Raw genomic sequence first — 20,135 nt, forward strand, 5'->3', positions numbered from 1 at the left:
AGTCTCCCTACAGCTTCCCTTTCAGAGATTGAGAGTGCCATCATCTGGTAGGAAGAAATGATGATGAACTCTCCTATTAAAGTATCACTTTATGCAGAAGTCTAACAAAAGGTAGCTGATATCATCACCTTAAAATACTTCACCAGCTGTGTTTCTCACAAGAGATGCTTCCAGAATTCAGAGACAGTCACGTAGAAATGTGAGTTTAATTTAGGTTTTCTGTAGACTCCAGGAGTTGGATGTTTTCCCAGATGAATCATGTTTTTCTGTCGTAGCAGCTACTCTTTTCTACCGAGGTTGTTTTTGTTTTTGAAATAAGTAAATAAAACTGCCTCTCTAAAAAGGCTTTAGCATCTCTTACACGGAGTGTATATTCAATCTATTACCAAAACTTTGTTGAAATATACAGTATTTGTGAATATAAGTGACTGAGTTTAGAAGTATATCATAGATAGTCCTATGGCAGGAACTCCTTATACAGCATATTCTTCTACCTCTGATCTGGAGTTGTGAGATAAGGTAATGCTAGATTTCATAAGGATTACAGAAATGGCACATCTGTGGTATTGCATTAGAACTTTAAAGACAGGTTTGAGAGGACAGAACTGGTGTGATTTTTCTTAGTTTTCCTCTTGGCATTCCATTGCTATTATTTTTTTTCAGAATTTTTTTTTATTTTTTATTCTTTTACATACCATTTTAGGTGTACATTCACATAATTGTTATTCTTCTTTACATTTATCATTCTTATACATTTATTATTTCATTTAATAGGTTATAATATACAGTTTGGGTTGCTTTGTTTACCATCCCTTCCTCCTGTTGTAACACCACCTTATTTGCCCTTTCTTTTCTCCTTCCCTCCCTTCTCTATTTTCTTTCTTCCTCCTCTCCTTTCCCTTCCTTCTTCCCTGATCTTTCTCCTACTCCTATTCTTCCTCTTCCCCTTCCTACCCTCTCTCCTCCTCTTCCTCTCCCTTCCATCCTCCTCTCCTTATCTCTTTCTTCTTTCTCCCGTCTTCCTTTCATTCTCTCCTCCTCTCTCTCTTTCTTTTCTATTATTGTAGGTGTCTCTTTCAGGTCTCAGTTTATGTTTCCTTGGGATGGTATTTTCGCAAACCCAAATATAATTTGATCTCATTTCTTATTCCCTTACCTTCGCTAATCTACCCTAACTATACCCCCCCCTTTATGTCTCGCTCTTGGATATATACTTATATATTTAATATTTTCTTTTCTCTTTTCCCCTTCTTCCCCCCCCCACTTTTCCCTTTAACAGTGCATCATCTGGGTTCTATATCTTCTCCCTACTTTCTTTTTCTAGTTTCCTTTCTCTAGCCAATCATAAAATCTTCCCCATGTCTTGAAGTACTCCGATTTCTCTTTATCCTTTATTTTCATTGTCAACCTATTCATCTCTGTACAATCTAATATCTTTTTTATTATCTCTTCATCTGTTGGTAGCTTATTTAATTTCCAATTTTGGGAAATACAATTCTCGCTGCTGTAGTTAAATGTATAATCAAATAAGTATCCTCTTTCTTGAATTTCTCTGGGATAATACCTAGTAAAAATATCTCTGGTCTAAATTCTATTTCTTGTAAGATTTTCTTTAACCATACTCTTATCTTCGTCCAATATTTCCTTGCTTCTGCACATGTCCACCACATATGATAATTGGAACCTATTGCTTGTTGACATTTCCAACATTTCGCTGATTTGTTTTTAAACATCTTTGCTAATTTTTCCAGTGATATGTCCATCTATAAAACATTTTGTATAAGTTTTCTTTGTAAGCTGGTTAATTTATAGTTCCTTTCCCATAGTTGTTGCCACTTTTCTAACTCAATCATGTGACCAAAATTCTTTGCCCAAGTTACCATTGTATCTTTAACCACTTCTTCTTCTAAGCTAATTCTTAGCTATATAGTTTCTCAATTATTCTTTCCTCTGTTCCCGTAAGTATCTTACCCAACTCCAAACTTCCTAAGTTAAAACCATATTCCCTTTTTTCTTTTTCATATCTTGATTGTATTTGCAATTATGAAAACCATCCGATATCAATCCCTTGTTTTTCTAATTCTCGTTTTTATTTTAGTTCCCCCCTTTCTGTTAAGATATCTTTGTATCTAATGATACTTTTCATACTACTAATATTTGGACGTGTCAATGCTTCCATTGTTGAAAGCCGCATTGGTATTTCTAAATAGTGTTTCCCTTTCACTCTTTCTCATATTGTTAACAATCCATTCCTTACCTAATGTCTTTGAAAGTAGCCATATGCCTTACTTTTACCTTACCACAAAAAAGCATGCCAACAATGTCAATAATCTTGTATTACTCAGTAAAATCCATTCTTTCATCCAAGCTAATCCTGCTGCTTGATAATACAATTCCCAGTTTGGTAATCCAAATCCACTTCGAACTCTTGCATCTTGCAACATTTTTATATTAATTCTTGCTTTTCCCCACTATTTTATTCATACTTTCAAAGTATGCCATTCCTATCCTTGACAATCTATAGCAGAGGAATGTTTCAGTGAAGGGAAAGAAAACTGGAGTAGCCGGAAAGGAAAAAATAGCTTGAATTCTAACCACTATTTATTGGCTGAAATTAAGAGACATCACAGATTTGCTCCAGTGGTGGGTTCCAGCTCCCATTGCAACCGGTATGCTGCAATGGAGCCGGGCGTCCACAATGTGCACATGCACAGTGCATGCATGCGTACCCACTGCCTGCAATGCTCCAGCTGCTCAGCGGAGCGTCGCACATCCGTACGCCCCATGTGCTTGCGCAAATGCCCGGGTTGGCTCAAATAGAGGTAAGGAGAGCGGGCGGGCGGGTGGACCCTCTGGAGCACTGTACCGGAACGGTACCTGGTGCTCCCAGCAGGCACTGGTACGCCCGTACCAGGGCGTACCGGTCGTATCCCACCACTGTCTGCTCATGTCTTCTCCTTGAATTTTAACATGGGGCGGTGGGGAGAAATGAATAATTAGGAACCATTGTTGACTCAACATTCAATTCATGGGTTAGCACTCTATTGAGTGGGGTATGAATAAAACAAAAAAACAGGTTTAAAATGGAAGAAAAAATATTGCATTCTATGTCTGAATGCATCCTAGAAATATTATGGTGATTTAGCCAGGCGGTTGATAAACACTGGAAAATCACTTCCTATATGAGTAAAATTCTACACTGATTACATTTGACATTATAAATGATAAAGCACTGTATAATCAAGAGATCAGACAACAAAATCAATACAGCATCAAAGACAGCAAATGTAATACAGTGTTTTATGGTTAATTAAAGACTAATAAACTTACTATGGTTTAAACTTTGACTGATCAGCATCCACTCTCAGATGCATGAATTGTGCTATTATTAGTAAATAGAACTGCAAATATCATATAGTTCTAATATATCAATTGTGAAAAGTCATACATTTATGTTAGGTGCATTTTGTATTCAAAAGGATTTATCATGGAGCATCTGTGAGGGTCTCTTGAAAAGACCCTGATAATCCAGCAATCCAGATTTATTCGAATAACTGTTCATAATTCCCAGTTTAGAGATCTTGCCTGGAAACTCAAGCTCAGAGTTTAAAAGGTTAATGAACTAGTTGGATCAATTGGCCCCATTCTAATATAGCTACCCTATGTTCCATAACAATTTGATAATAAAGGGACAGAACAGCTAGAAGCAGACATAGTTTTATTTCGTGGTCCTATTATAATTTCTGGTAAAAAGTTTTAATCTTGTTAAATTATTTTCTGCAAAAAGAAATGATAAAACTATTTGTGATTCAAATTGGAAGCAAATTGTAACTTTGCTAAGTAGATTAACAATTTTTATTTTTCAGTTTCTTATTCATTATTCAGCTTCCACCCTATCAGAATATGATTGTACACAACCTCTGTTAAGAGTAATTAAATTTTTGAGGCTCTCTATTGAAATCAAAGTTGACTTCTCAGCAGCAATATTTTGTTCATTGCTAACCCAACCCAAAATCTCTTCGGAATGCAGGATCCAGCCTCTAATCTTTTAGATAATTAAACCAGTATTTCTAAAAGCAAGAAATATGATTTGATTTCCCTAAGAGCTAAAAAAACATGATTGGATAACTCATTCATGGAAAAATAGGTTGTGTAATATACATAATTAATATTCTCACTTCCAGACCCAACCTGCATTTATTCTGCCTTAGAACATTTTGATCTTGTGATTTTAAAGGTAGTTTATACTCTGTTTCTATTTCCCCAAAAATAAGACCCGAGTCCCTTCGGGGAGAGGGAGCGGTTTATAAATCTAATTAAAGTAAAGTAAGACCTCCCTGGATAATAAACCCAATCAGGCTTTTGAGCGCATGCGCTAAAATAAGCACTCCCCAGAAAATTACCCCCCTCCAAAAACATTGCAACACAGCAGCAGCCATGAGGTGACCATGCTTGCCGCCTCCAGCAACTCAAAAATAATAAGACCTCCCCAAAAATAAGGCCAAGCACTTATTTCAGGGGTCAAAAGAAAATAACACCCTGTCTTATTTTCGGGAAAACACGGTACATTCATTCATTCATTTATTTTGCTACTTCATCAGTTTATGCAGTACATCTGCAACAGTAGTTTTTATTTTACATTCATTGATTATGAACATTTTCCCTGCAACTTGTTTCCATGATAGTAAATTTCTAGTTGGTTGCCCTTCTCTGGTTAAATATCCTTACATTGGATTCCATTTTTTGTAGGCAGGATTGTTTAGTCCAAACTTTTCATCTTAATGCCTTTGAGATATTTATTTCAGTTCCTCTCCCATCATTCTTGCAGCAACAAATTAGCACAAGCCCAGAAGGAAACTCTGGATTGAAAATATGGATTTGGTTCTATACAAAAAGGCAACGAAAGCCAGAAGATATAAGGCAAACTCCTAAAAGATCTTGGTGCATGCAGCATTGAGATTTATGCTAATAAAGAAATAATAGTATTTGGAGCAGCTACAGAATATAGGCTAGAACATAGTGTGGTGACTTTGGATGTACTCAGGATGTGGTTATACATGGACATTATCAATTTGGTTAGAATAAGTAAAGACCTTCTACAATTTTTTTTAGATCTTTTATTGAATTATTTTGCTTTACAAAGAGTCTCTGTAGAAAATCAAATCAGCTTCTTAGCAATAATAAAATCTGAAAAAGATTCGCAAACTTTATTTAGACTGAGGTGAGGTCAGGTCAGTAAGCCACATTTGCACAGTATTCCCAGGAGAAAAGTCTCCATGATAATATGTATCGTATTTTTTGGTATAAGACACACCTTTTTTTCCTCAAAAAAGGGACTGAAAATCTGAGTGTGTTTCATACACTGAATACAGTACTTTTGCCTCCCGAAGCCCCGCTCCCTTCATCAAAATGGCCGTGCATAGCTTTTAGGACACTTTCAGAGAGCTCCTGGGGGCTGGAGAGGGCAGAAATGAGCAAACAATGGGTCTTTTTTGCCCCCCCCCCCCAGTCCCCAGCAGCATTCTAAGCCTCCATAATCTATGCATGCAATTTTTGTTTACAAAAATGGGCCCGTTTTCGCAAAAAAATGGGCCATTTTTTGCTCGTTTTTGCCCCCTCCAGGAGCACTCTGCAAGCCCTCCCCCCAGACTATTCATGCCTTTTTTTAAAAAATGGGCCCATTTTTGCGAGGTTTGCAGAGTGCAAAAACTTTTTTTCCCCCTTTTGGAAAGCTCTTTAACTGATTGATGAGAATTACATTGATCAAGTGCTGTGCCAGCAGAAATAAAGTCTTAGGTGCTGCAGATTGTCACTGATTTCCTTCTCCAGCACATGGATAAATATACCTGGAAACATCTACCTACCTACTCTCTCTCCCTACCTACCTACCATATTTCTATCTCTCTTTCTCTCTCTCTCTATCTATCTACCTACCTATCTACACTCTCTCCCTTCCTACTTATCTACTGTATTTTTCTCTTCCCCCCTCTATCTACCTATGTACCTACCTACTCTCCCTATCTATCTACTGTATTTCTCTCTCTCTCTAGTTCTCTCTACCTATCAACCTACCTACTCTCTCTCTCTCCCCCTATCTATCTACTATATTCTTCTCTCTCTCTCTTTCTATTTCTCTCTATCCCTCTACCTACCTACATCCTCCCTCTCTCCCCCTACCTACCTACTGTATTTCTCCATCTCTCTTTATCTATCTATCTATCATCTATCTATCTATCTATCTATCTATCTATCTATCTATCTATCTATCTATCTATCTACCTACCTACCTACCTACCTACCTACCTACCTCTCTCTCTTCCTACCTACTGTATGTCCCTCTCTTTCTCTCCCTCTCTATCCCTCTATCTACCTACCTACTTTTTTAAAAAAATTGCCTCTTCAAAACCTTGGTGCGTCATACTCCAGTGCGCCTTATACTCTGAAAAATACAGTATATGTGACTCATGTGAAAATCATTATGCATACAAGGTAGTGGTCAACTTACGATTGGTTGCTTAACAACCACCCTAAGTTAAATAGACTTTTAAAAAGCTATTCCTTGAAATTACAATATACACATGCAGTCACATTATTGCATTTTGGGCATTTGGAAACTAGCTCACATTTATGACTAGCTTACAGCCTCCCACAATGACATGACTACAATTTGCAAACCTTTTTGCTGGTTTCTGGTGATTTCTGCCAGTTTCCAGCATTGGATCTGCTGGATTTGCTTAATGACCACATGATTTGCTTAATGGCAATGGTAACTCACCTATGACTTGTAAAATCTGTGGTAAAATCAAATCCAGTCATATAATGCCTCGACTTAAAACTGCAAGATTTATGACTAAAATTCCAGATTCCATTGTGGCCCTAATTTAGGACTATTTATATACACACACATGCAATGGCTTTTGTATTGAAGGGATTTAGTTGAACTATTGATATTGAACATTCCAGATATAAGCAGAAAAAATTGAAAAATCAAAGTTTCATATGGTATCACTAAGATCTTTGAAGGATCTTTCCAGAAGTACATAAGGAGAATTTACTGTTTCAAATTCTCCTGCCGAAGCTGTGAAAAATCTTGGGATGTTAACATTTTCTTAATCTGAATGTTATACATTTGTTTTCTCTGAATGAGATCACATTCTCTGGAAATTCATTCCTCCATCTTTGAAAATATACATCTAAAGAACAAGCAAATGAACATATTAAAATTCATATCTGTGTTTTCTATTTTCCATTTACAGGTCAGTGTTGAAGTTTTGGTAGAATATCCCTTTTTTGTATTTGGACAAGGCTGGTCATCCTGCTGCCCCGAGAGAACGAGCCAGCTCTTTGATTTGCCGTGTTCCAAACTGTCTGTTGGTGATGTCTGCATATCACTTACACTCAAGAATCTGAAGAATGGCTCAATTAAAAAGGGCCAGTCCATGGACTCAGCTAGCATCTTGTTGAAGCACTCTAAAAATGACAGTCTAGTTGGCAGTAGACATAGGTATGTGGAGCAGGAAAATGGGATTGATCAAGGAGAGGTAAAGATGACGTCTGAAAATGGTGAACTGAAGTTTCCAAACAAAATAGGATTACCTGCAGCATCTCTACTCACCAAATCAGAATCCAGCAAGCCCACAGCAACTCGGAAGAGGAGGTGGTCAGCCCCTGAAACACGGAAACTAGAGAAGTCTGAAGAGGAGCCACCGTTGACTCTTCCCAAGCCTTCTTTTATTCCTCAGGAGGTTAAGATTTGCATTGAAGGGCGATCCAATGTAGGCAAGTGAAGTCTATTAGGGAAAGGAAATTAGAATATCCCTTGTCATTTTTATCCAGATTACAGTACTGTAGGCTAAATAACCGAGTATTTACATGTTATCATCTTATTTTAGGTTATGTTTATAACGTTATAGTTGCAGTTGGTATTATGCAGGAGACAGGTGCATACTTCCCCCACCTAGGTGTTCATTGGTGATTATTTTTCTCAAGAGCTACAAAAAAGGGCAGTATCTGCTTGATACATGAACACACACTCTTTGTGGAAGCAAATGTTGACATGGCACCTGTTTTCCAACACTTCAAACAGAATATTAGTCTGGCAAGAGAACTCTAGGAAAGACAAACACTATTGCCTGATTCAAGAGTAGAATTGAGAGTTCCACACCAATGTGATTCGGTGGTTCTCTCAAGAAATTTCTGATGAAGTGTAGTCCAGGGGCAATAATGGAGAACCGAGCACTCTTTGAGACTTTGCACAATAAAGTGATTTTCCTTTTAATTTTCTGATTTTTTTTTGTCTTGTATTTTCCATTCCCCCGATCCAAACCCATACTGTGTCCCAGAGTGGGTGGGTGGGTGGGTCTAACTGCACTATTTTTATTAATATTATTATTGTTGTTGTTATTATTGTTCTTCTCAGAGACTGCCACATAGAGATTTCATCTCCACTTGCTAGCACAATGGCATAGCAAGAGCGTAGCAGCTGATTCTTGCTTTGCTAAAAATGGTAATTTGCTTAAAGTGTGACATTGTTGGTGTCAATATAGCACGTTACAAATTGTGGATATCGTAACTTGTATACAGCATGTTGCCGCTAACATTTGCTTCCACAAAGTAACTATATACTTTCCTTTGGGAAAGTAAACATAAAATTGTTTGCAGTTACGTTGCATTTTTTAAAAACTCTAGTACTATTTTTTTAAAAAAATTCTGTACTAGGACTAGTGCCACTGTTTTTCAAATTTCAGTGTGATACGAGGAAATGGGTGAACATAGAATGTCTTTGAGCACTTAAAATGGTAATCAGAGTTTGCATGCTGAGAATCCTGGCTTAATACTCAGCAAATCCTGTATTTTGCTTTATTTTCTTTTGGGTTGGGGGGAGAAAGGGAATATTGACATTTTCAACACTGTTAACTACATAGGCTTTTTTTCACAAGCAAGATGCTGAAAGTTTCATGTGGTATCAAAGGGATGAATGTGAACTGTAAACTCGTATGTGACAGTCGTTGTCCACAAGGACTACTTAATAGGAGGCACTTTTAAAACTTTTATGCTTGTGAAAAAGTTAAAGGTATATGCAAGCTGACAAAATAATAAAAGAAAAAGAAAGAGTATAAGGGAATAAGAAGAAGAAAAAACATTGTCCAGTGTTTTTGAAAAAGATGGACTTTAAAGAATCTTGCAATTTGCACATCTTGAGTTTATCATTTGTATGGTATTCCTGCAATTTTTAATTTTTTAGGAAGGGAGAGGGGCTGAAAAAGCTTAAACAAATGTAGCAGTTATTAACTAACCTGCCTAATTTCTAGATCATTTTAATAGGATTAGATTTTCTTTCAGTTTCTTTTACTTTCTTTGTATCATATCTGTCACCCTGAACCAGAAAAGCTGAGAATTCCTCTTCAGATTTTCTGAGTTTTCCATGAGTCATTTTGACACAGATGCAACTTTTGTGTTTTGTTTTAATCCTGTGTTTTATTGTAAAATTATTATTTCTTAACTTTCAGTTACTTTTCTTCTGATTAGTAGTATAATGTTAATGTCAAAATTTGGTACAGCAGGATTATGGGTAAAAGTTTGTCCAATTAAACTCTTTCAGTAGTTATATGACTGATCACAGAAATCTGAAATAAATTCAAGGGTAGATCCAAAGGATCTAAACTCCCGCTGATTTAGTGGCTTCCATCTTAAAACCAGATTCAGATTAATAGTCACATTAAAGCCTATTTAATTATTCACAGATAAATAATTGTCTACCAACCTGTGAAAAGAATCAACTTAAACTAATATCCTATTTTAAAGCTTAGATAATAAATACTGCATTAATTTCTGAAGTTGTAAAATCAGGATTTCCTGAAAGATGCTGTGGGCATTTTCACACATGAGACTAAATCTTAAGTATCCATTGAATTTGTAATGTGGACATGTTCTATCGGTGTTATTAAATATGTTTACATGTGATACAAATATGTGAGAACCTCAAAGAAGTCTAGTGTCTTGTGTGAAAATGGTACAAGAATTTATTTTGGCATCAGTGCTGTATTCCAGCTTACCAAGGTTAGGTGGGTGATCATCAATTATCTTCTTTCTCTACTTGTAATTTGACTTGGATGAAATTCAAAGAAAGAACAAGTAAGGTAGAAGGCCTGTATAAACAGGCTGCTTACCCTGATCTCTTTTCTGTGATGATTTCATTTGCCCTAATCTGGTCATTGTCTGCAAAATAAAATAGATTAAGCCAAAATAGACAACTGGCAACTCCTGCTACAGAAGAAGCACATAATAAATTGGGACCTTAGCTGAATTTTAACAAATTTGTAGTTCAATTTAGTTGCCCTACAGGAGATTGTTTTTCTTTATCTTTGACCCTGATGTCCTGCTGGTTGACATAACTCCATTGATATCAGGTTCTTACTTAGCAAGAAATTAAATTTTAGAAATCAAAACAGAACTTTAAATGAACAGTTTCTCCAAATGTTCATTTCCCTGCCCACTTGCCTAAATTACCTTTTAAAATTCCAATATAACTCTCTCTCTAATTGTGTTTCTTTGTTACTTGAACCTTAACTCACACCAGAATGAATCATTTTTGTACCAATTTGGGGGATGCACCAAAAATGTGCTAAAGTTTTAAAGTAGCTTGAAAATCTATCTTGAATTGTTATTATGACCTCCCAGTAATTCATTAGATCACTGGGTGGGTTCCTTCTCACAATCATTTTGCTTTTTTTTTTTGTGCTGTAATTTTTTTTTCAACATTTCTGCTCAGAGAATTTGCTTATAATCTTCCATAAACTCTGCTCAGGGCACTTTCCATTTATTGTTTATTGAAGTTTTATTTTGGCTTGTTTTTGTTTTGTTTTTGTTCTCACTTCAACCTCTGATAGCAAGAAGAACAGTAAGATATGAGGCAAAATTCCTATTTCATTCCTATCAGTACCACTATTTTCATGTGTCCTCAGAACATTGCCTATATAACAAAAGCAGGGATTACAAAACTGACCACATCTATAAAACTAACACTAACAAGTAAAAGAAATAAACCAATACTAATAAATGATTCAAGCAATAGGAATGTATTTGTTCTCTACTTGCATTAGAGACTTAGAACTTGCAATTATTACTTCCGTCCAAACACGGCGTCCCGTTGCTGTGCTTTTGCTTCTTTTTAGTATGTGCAATATTTTATGTGCCAATTTAGATTCACCAACGGTGACAACAGATTTCTCATGCCATCTTTTTTGGAGTGTTAAATGTGGGCTCTTAATGCCTTCCTTTGAAAATAGTAGGGATAAAATTTGTCTGGATGTCAACACGTTGCACAGCCTGGGCCAGGGGCTTCTTACAGCTCTTAACTATTCGGTGCCCTGCTGGACTTCACATTTAAAGGGAGGGGGGGAAACAAGCAGAGAAGAAAAAAAAGTCAGATATCTGTCTCCTTTAAAGGTTGTTAATGGTGGGGAAAAGATAATATGAGCTGAGTCTCATTCTGTGAAGATGAATACCTAGTAATGAATTACTGGGCATCCCTTGATGGGCACAGTCTTCAAGAGAGCATCATATTCTCTTTTATGTTTATCATAACTAATCTTTACTTAGATTGGAAGTGTTGATAAATTCAATCTTGTGTGGGAAGAATGTCATTCCTTTGTCTTTCTGTGACTGATGAAAGCTTGTTTTTGGATTGTAGCTCTCTTTTGTGAGTTCATATAATTTTGCCCTTAGACTATCCTACCTGGCTTTCTTGGCTACAGAAACAAAGTTATAAATTGGAGCTAGTTCTATGACTCTCCCCCCCCCCAACATTTCCCAAATTCCAAAATTACTCAAGGCAAGTTCTAGTCCTATTGATGTTTGCAGTGTAATTCGTGTTGGGTTCATTTGTCCTCTTCATCAATGGGATTAAGATTTCAGCCTTGTGCTCCCAAGTGCCTTAGTTTCTGTTTTTAAAAGGCACCTAATTTCACATTAAAGATTTTAATGTCATGCTTGTCCCTGCAACTTGTCCTGAAAACTCTGGTTCACAGTGTCACTCCCCTTTCAATTTATTCTAATTACTGAAATAGTGACAGTTGTAGAGGACATTTTAAGATTAATTTCATTGTAAAAGTCTGTACAGTATCCACAAGGCAATATTAACTGACACCAGTTTTTTCCTCCCCTTGTTTTATTTTTGTATTAGACCTTCTTTAGTTTACAACGAAACTATACAATCACCAATAAAATTAGTCAGGGCAAAGGAAAAAAAATACCAGAACCTCTTTATAGGAATTTCTAAATAAATATATCTATATCTATATATCTATATCTATATCTATATATAAAATGACTGTTCCTTATAGTGTTTAACTTAGGTATCATTTCAGTTTGTCTGGGCCACATGGTGGGGTTTCAGAATGTGATGTCACTTACCTCATATTCTGCATATAAATCTCAATTGTTAAAAAAAATAAATCTCGGTCTTCTTTCTCCCCTACCCCATTTCCTTTCCTTTCCGGGGGAGGGGGGGGGAAATGCATGCCTACTCCCTGGTACCCCACACCCTCCATCTGATATTTTTATATTATTTGGGAGCTAGGAAGTGACATCACAGCTTGATTTCCTGCAGTCAAGGAACATTTAGAAATCTTTCAAACCTCTTACTCAGGGATGGGACTGGTGTATGGTGTGGTACACTGATGTGACCAGAAGGAGCACTTTTACTGCTCTGGAGTAGGGATGTTCAATTCCAAGGAATTGTTTGGATTTCCTGCATGGTTATGAACTAAATGTAAGATTAATTGTCATGTGCTGTATAAGCAACAGACCCAGTCGGAGCTGTAGCATTTGACTGATAGAGAAGACATTCTATACACAGTGGCTTGCTTTACTTTGCTAGATTGCCAAGCCAGGGAGGGAGAGGAGACCCACAACAGTGATCATTTTTAATTAAGAAATAAGATTGCTGTTTCAAAGATACTTTGCGGTGCTTCGAATTATTGAGATGGGTTCCTAAATATTGTTTTAAATAAATGCCATAGATACCCAGGCCTTGCTTTCTTCAGGATCGAGACCTACAAGACAATAGGCGTGATCCAAATCTTTAAAGTGAAATGTATGCTTACCCCTTTGAAATCACAGATCTAACTATACTTAAAAGTACTAGTTTCAGCCGAACTATGCATTGACCAGTCCTTTCAATGAATGCCCGGTTCATTGAAGGCCCACTTGTGTGTCAAAGTTCACTTGTTTTTAATATGCCTGCTATTATTAATTATGGATATATGGCATAGATTCACATTGGATACTAGATGACTGTGGATAGACTTTCTGCTCGTTTGGTCTCAGATCATACAGTGGAAATCCCTATACATGGGATTAGTGATGGACTTAGCCACACCTATTCCACTAGCAATTGAGAAGGGGAAGAGAGCAGCTGACATGTGGCCCAACAGCAGTGTTAACCAATAGTAAAGCAAGGTCTAAAAGCAAGTTCCACAGTGCCATGTGTTTGTACTAACAGTGTGGCTTTATGATATCGATGCTTAGAACTTCTTCAGAAGTAGCATTCCACATATGGAAAGGACCTTCTGTGCTTGGAGAGTATTTTATAGCTGTTATAGAAGCAGAAGCATACAGATGACAATAGGCCCTACTTTATTCTAGTCCCCACATGAACACTTCTATTAATGATTACACAAGTGAACTAGTGGCTTTTTTTCTACTCCCAATACTTTGACCCAGTACCTTATATTTGATCAATTGCAAAGAAGCATTTGTGCCCTTTTGTCTCATCTCCTATGAAATGAACACCGTTAACAGCAATATGTGATTCCCTCCACCCCACCTCAGATTATTATGTATAGGTATTGTCCAACCAAGGGACAGACACAGTAATAGCATAAAAAGAGAGGAACATCGTTTCCTATCTGTTTTTAAGTAGAATGTGGTTAATATTTTACTTTTTAAAAAAATGTTTATTACTCTGAAGATTCCCGAAAAAGGATAGTCCTCCAAACTGCAATGGTTGCTTTTGAGAGCACAGAAATATTTTGATGATTTCCTTTGTAGATTCCGAGAGCAGTATTGCGTTTTTCTGTTGATGGGGAAATTCCAAACAAGTTGCACACTTCTACTCCAGAGTTCACTTTCTTTTACATAGATGACCTCGCTTCTGATGTGTTACCTTACTGATAGGATCTTTACTTGTAGCACTATAACTGGTGGGAATATTTTTTTATGTGAACCTAATTTGATGAGAAGGTTAAACAAACTTTTTTGAAGCACTCACATTGAGAGGAGTACAGGTAATGTTTTTTAAAAAATTGCACAAAAGAAACGAATGTTTGGAATGATTCATTCAGTATTTGAAAAGCGATGGAAATGTTGAAAATCGTGTGTTGTTTGTAAAAATTAAATAAACCTACAAAAGTCGAGAAAGGGTGAAAGTTACTTTTTTTTTGTATATAGAAGACTCTCGTGGATTGGTTCTGGCAGGAAAGAATGCCTAATACATAGGTTTTTCAAAGACAGTATACTTAGATTTTCATTTTCATTATATGAGTTTCATTATTGGGGCAGGGGAGAATGGTCACCTTTAACAGCATTTGAAGGCTGTTTGTCCCGCTTTAATTTAGTTAAAGTTGATTGGGATGTCATGATATCTTCTAAGGATGATTTTGGTTTTGCACTTCCTGTACTTAAAAAAAGAAAACAACCCAAAGAATTTCAGAGTGGACAAGAAGTGTTTGTTACAAGGGATTCTCAAAGTGAATAAAGAAGTGAGGGAGAGCATATTGTCTCCTGTAATTCCCCTCTTCCCCAAACCCATATATACACACATACACCTCTCTTTTTATGCCTGGAGTAACTGTTAAAGACAATGTTAGTTATTCTAGCAGTTGTACAGAAAGTTTGTTATTATTTTTCATTTGGTTCTGGAAATGTTTATTACTGGCACACCAAAAATGAAGGGAATCTAGGAAAACTAGTACTTCTGAGGAAGAGGTCCAAAATGTATTTTACAAAAGGAAACTTTAAAATGAAGGGGATGGCTGATTTGTTTTCTGAATCCTTCTCTCCTTGTGCCGTGCAATCTCTAGAAATAATTTGAGTCTAATTTGAGTTTAATATAGAACGATATAATGTCTATATTAATACGAACCCTTCAGTTGCAGTGGGATGGCCTCTCATACAATCAAATGAAGTACTTTCAGTGAATGACTAGTGTTTCTATAATAGGGATTGCAAAAATTAAGTTTATTCTCGCTGTTATTGAAAAGGACTTGAGTCTTCCATGAAAATTGATCTGAGGCTTCATTAAGGTTGCTTTTGTTTGTTCATTTACTTTCACTTGATCAAAGCTTTGGTTCCCTTTTCTTCAGCCAACCAATAGGCAGCACTGGATGTATCTTCTGCAATAGATTTAACTTGTTGGTGCTGGAACGGCTTATAATAAGTCTACCTGGAAGTCAGTTTCATTGAAGCCATGGATGTGACATTATAAAGGTCCAGATTACAGGGACTTGCAATTTACAAAGATCCTGCCTTGACAACAATTTTGTGTGCAACAGCAGCTTATGACTTCTTGACAACACTAAACACCAGATTATACAGAATTACTATTTAAAGGTATTCTATTTAATTTTAAATCTGTATTAAAAACTAGCAGTGACAGACACAGATATACCAGGCAAAAAAAAGAGGGGCACTGAGAGAGTTCTCTGAAAACTACCTATGTGTATGCTTTTCCGTGTATACTTTTCCTCTTGCAATTAATCTCTTCTTAACTGAACTTACAGTTTAATTTTAAAATTTAAAGACTATAAACCTTTTCCTCCTAAGAGATAAAGAATGAATGCAGTAAATGCAGCCATTTACTGCCCAAAGAAATGCAAATGTAACATACATTGAGGCTCTGTGATTGATGTTAGAAGTTAACATTTTGAATATTTTTTCTAAAACAATAATTGTTTGATTAAATTCAAATTGCAAATTGTCCTGCATCTATTTAACCCCAGGGAATAGGCCTCAAGTACTTGAAATGCCTCAAAGTGTTGGGTTTTGAAAATATGCTAAGCCTTTCCTTAGCTGATTTATCATTTCCCCATATTTTTATTGTATCTCAGGATTTTTGCCTCATGATTCTGTGAAGATGTACACTTTTATTTTGACTGGTCTTTTTGTGAGGACAAAAAAAACATATCTGTTTTTAAGATAGGACATGATATCAGAAAGCACCTTTCTGTCTCTTGCATTTAAATAATTAAGTTAAATAAACAAATTTCAGATGCCTACTTGCAGTATTGGTAGAGTTTTATCAGTGGTTTGAGCATCCAGCAAATTCTTAATGAATGTTTCCCAAATCAATACATAGTTCATGCTGTGCATATTTCTTTTAGTCAAACGACTACAAAATAATACACTTTCAATGTCCTGCCAGATGTTGGCCTGGAGAAAGGGGTACCATAGCTTTATGCTGAGGTCATATTGGGCTGACATGGCCAGTACAAAGAAGAAATAGGGAGGGAACGTTTTGCACCTTAAAGAATGAGAAGAGAAATTGCATACCGACATAGGTAAGAGCTTTTATTGTGACAAGAACTTTTTCCATATGCGTGCATACTCTCTGTAATTCCAGTGTAAAATATTGTACTTGCACTAGCTTTTTTTAAAACAAATATTAAAAAAATGGAAGAATTCATATTCTATTTTCTAATCGTGGTGTGTCTATTTGTAGGATACACTCGCGTCTGTTTATTGAATTTTATGGTCCCTTTCTTTGATGGTGCTTGCAGGTTTTCTAGGTAGAAATTATTTCATTATGATGATAAAACAATGTTTGATTCAAAATTTGAACAAAATTGTTTTAAAGAAATTGTCTGTATACCAGTACAAGTTTATTGTTTCAGTATACTCGTACTAATAAAATAACAGTGCCAATTGCAAATTAGTGTTCTTTGTAATGTTTAAGTAAGAGGTTGGTAGTAGATCCTCTTTGAAAGAGCAATTTTTTCCCCATGTATGTTTTCTTGAGGATTTACTTTATAACAAGTTTTGTTCACAGGTTGGAGAAATCCATAATACATGTGTATTTTATGAGCTTTCTGAAATAATATAAAAGCGCTCATTAACACTGTCAAGTTTGCATCCTGCTACCAGCTGATCCAAGTTACTCAACCGTGCAATTTGTTATGCTCTGAATATACCTAGAGGAGATTCATAGTTTTAGCTTTGTATTTATCCCTCTTTACAAACCACATTAAATAGTTGACGTAGAAGAATTTTATTCACTTGCTTGACTTTAACATTTTAAAACTATATAGGGAAGATCTGTTATCTGCTTAACATGAAGAAAACTTTGGAAGTGAGAAAAAAAATGTTTTTAGAGCATTTATCACCAATAAATTCCAAAACTCAGAATTTCAAGGCCTGAGATAAAGTGGTTGCAGTTATCTCCTTGCGCGTAGTGCACTACAGGTACTTGGTACAGGTAGTCATTTAATCACCCTAACTGGGATGAGCAACTCTATCGCGGTTGTTAAGTGAAACATGAACGTGCCAATTGACCACAGCATTTCTAGCCCTCTCCGTTGCAGTCGTGAAGCAAATCATTCATTACCGCTTTAAGCAAGACATTACATGACCTTGACTTCCCCATTGATTTCGCTTGTCAGAAGCTGCCTGGGAAGGTTTCAGATTGCAATCACGTGACCATGGGAATGTTGGATAGGTCATTAAGTGCGAGGACTAGTTGTAAAGTGACCTTTTTCAGCACTGTGACCTCTCCAAAAAGTTGCTAAACTGCTAAACTTTCTGTACTCAGAAAATGAGGCCAGATGGTCCAAGGGGGGAAAACGTCCCACTTACACGGCCAACATAGCCCTCCTATCTGTGTGGAAGCTGGCTGGTGCTAAGAACTGGCCTATGACAAATATTGTTCCATGTAGTGAACCCCCTCCTGTCAATTACTGCACATTTAAGAGCCACAATTATGAAAGATCTCAAATTTATAACATGTAATCAAACAATTGCAATCAACCCTATTAAACAGCCTAACTAAAAAGTTCTGTTTCTAAAGCCTTGCTCAAGGTCAACGATGCTGTTAATGAAGATTATAAAGTGACAGGCGCCTGTTTAAATAACCTAGACTTGTCACTTATTAATTCATAGGTAGTCACCCCCCTTTTTTTATTTTTCCTGGAAATAAATAAGTAGCCAATGTAATTAATTTTAATTTTAGGATAATATGGTTTTCCAAGCCTTGCTTTGTATCATGGAACTGCCTTGGATCCAATTCAAGCTTTTCATTCTTGTATGCCAATGAGAATGATGCTTTGTGTCACTACAATTCCATGTTGCATTTTAAAAAATGTATCTCGACATTTCAGCTGCAGCTGCATCTCTGTTATTTTTGGACATGTGAACCATGTTCTCTACTTGCATGGTTATTCCTGAGTTTTGTTTTGATTTTGCTAGGGGTAAGGCCTACCTGCCCGACTACAATGGAGCAAGTAGGCACATTTAATGGGAAAACTGATTTTAAAATGCCATTCAGTGAAAAATGGTTAGCTGCTCGGGAGGTAAATGTGCTTTTCACTTCTATTGTATGGTGCTTCTGTAGGTAAAGAGATACCATAGATAAATGATGGAATCAACATACCGGTAAATGTCACAATTCTTCTGTAGAACAAAAGACTTTTAAAAATATTTCTATATGCTATATAAATCAGCCAAAAAGAAGAGTTATTTATAGTACGGCTTTATGTATCATTCGTGTAAAAACAGTCAGTGGCTGGTTTCGTTGTTTGTTTCACTGCAAACTTCTTGGCTACCTGTTGGAGCTGCAATAATTGAGACAACCACTGGGTGGCAGAAAAGAGATTTCAAAACTTCCAAATCTAGTATCACAAACTTATACCGTGTTTCCCCCAAAATACGACATGTCCTGATAATAAAGCCATGCTACATTTTTCTGATGGGCAAAAATATAACCCTTCCCCCGCAAATAAGCCCCCTGGACAACCCCCACCTCCGACCAGGCAGAGCGCTGCTCACCAACCTATCGGTATCCCAAAGGTGCCAAGCCGTGGAAACCGGGGGGCAAAGGTGATCACGTTGCTTGGTGCCTTCGGGATACCGCTAGGTTGGTGAGGGGCGCTGTGCCCAGCTGAAGAGGGAGGTTGCCAGGGGGGCTGCTCTCTTGCAAGCGGGCTCCCAAAGAGCCGGCAACAGCAGCCACCCGGCAAATCCCCTGTTCAGCCGGGCACAGCGCCATTCACTGACCTAGGGGTATCGCCAAACCGTGTGAACACCTGTTTGCCGCCGCCTGGCTCCCGCGGCTTGGTGCCTTCGAAATGCCAGTGAATGGTGCTTTGCACAGTTGGAGAAGGGTTGCACGAGCGGCTGTTCTGCTTCCACTCGCGCGCCTCCCAGCCTCTCGATGCCCTGGCCCAGCTCTCCCTGAAGAGCCAGGGCACCTCCGCCACCCCAGCATGGCTTTTTCGGCAGCTTCCAAACTGAGTCTTCTGGCAGTGGCCGCTCTGGGCATACGCTCTATGGCTGTGGGCTGGCTGTCGGCAGAGCGTACAACCATAGAACGTACACCCAGAGCGGCCACTGCCAGAACACTCGGTTTGGAAGCCGCTGAAAAAGCCATGCTGGGATGGCAGCGGCGGCGGCAGCGGAGGTGCCCTGGCTCTGCAGGGAGAGCTGGGCCAGGGCATTGTGAGGCTGGGAGGCACGCAAGTGAGAGTGGAATAGCCGCTCGTGCAACCCTTATCCAGCCGTGCAAAGCGCCATTCACTGGCATTTCAAAGGCGCCAAGCCGCGGGAGCAGGGCGGCAGCAAACGCGCTCACGCAGCTTGGCGATACCCCTAGGTCAGTGAATGGCGCTGTGCTCGGCTGGAAAGGGGGTTCACCGGGTGGCTGCTCGTGAGCATGGTCGCTTCATGGCTGTTGTGTTGCGCTGCTGCATTCGCCCATGAGACTGTGCCCGGCTCTTTGGGAGCCTGCTTGCAAGAGAGCAGCCGCCTGGCAACCCCAAAACAATAAACCCTCCCCTCATAATAAGGCCCAAGCCATATTTTGTGTGTAAAAAGAAAATAAGACCCTGTCCTATTTTCAGTGAAACACAGTATGTTACACTTTAATT

At 37.7% G+C, this 20,135-nt stretch overlaps 1 protein-coding gene across 11 annotated transcripts in view; it reads left to right on the forward strand.

Moving 5' to 3' along the window:
- Window positions 1-14,421, forward strand: part of ATXN1 (ataxin 1) — a 239,744-nt gene extending 225,323 nt beyond the window's left edge. For all 11 annotated transcript variants that reach the window (XM_081950928.1, XM_081950925.1, XM_081950931.1 and 8 more), the window contains one exon: window positions 7,257-14,421. In XM_081950928.1, the coding sequence (XP_081807054.1) occupies window positions 7,257-7,787 (531 nt within the window). In that variant the 3' untranslated portion in view covers window positions 7,788-14,421. The remainder of the gene's footprint in view (window positions 1-7,256) is intronic.
- The last annotated feature ends 5,714 nt before the right edge of the window (window positions 14,422-20,135 follow it).

The sequence above is a fragment of the Natrix helvetica genome (genome assembly GCF_964273705.1).
Source record: "Natrix helvetica genome assembly, chromosome: 4".
In the NCBI taxonomy this organism is placed as follows: domain Eukaryota; kingdom Metazoa; phylum Chordata; class Lepidosauria; order Squamata; family Natricidae; genus Natrix; species Natrix helvetica.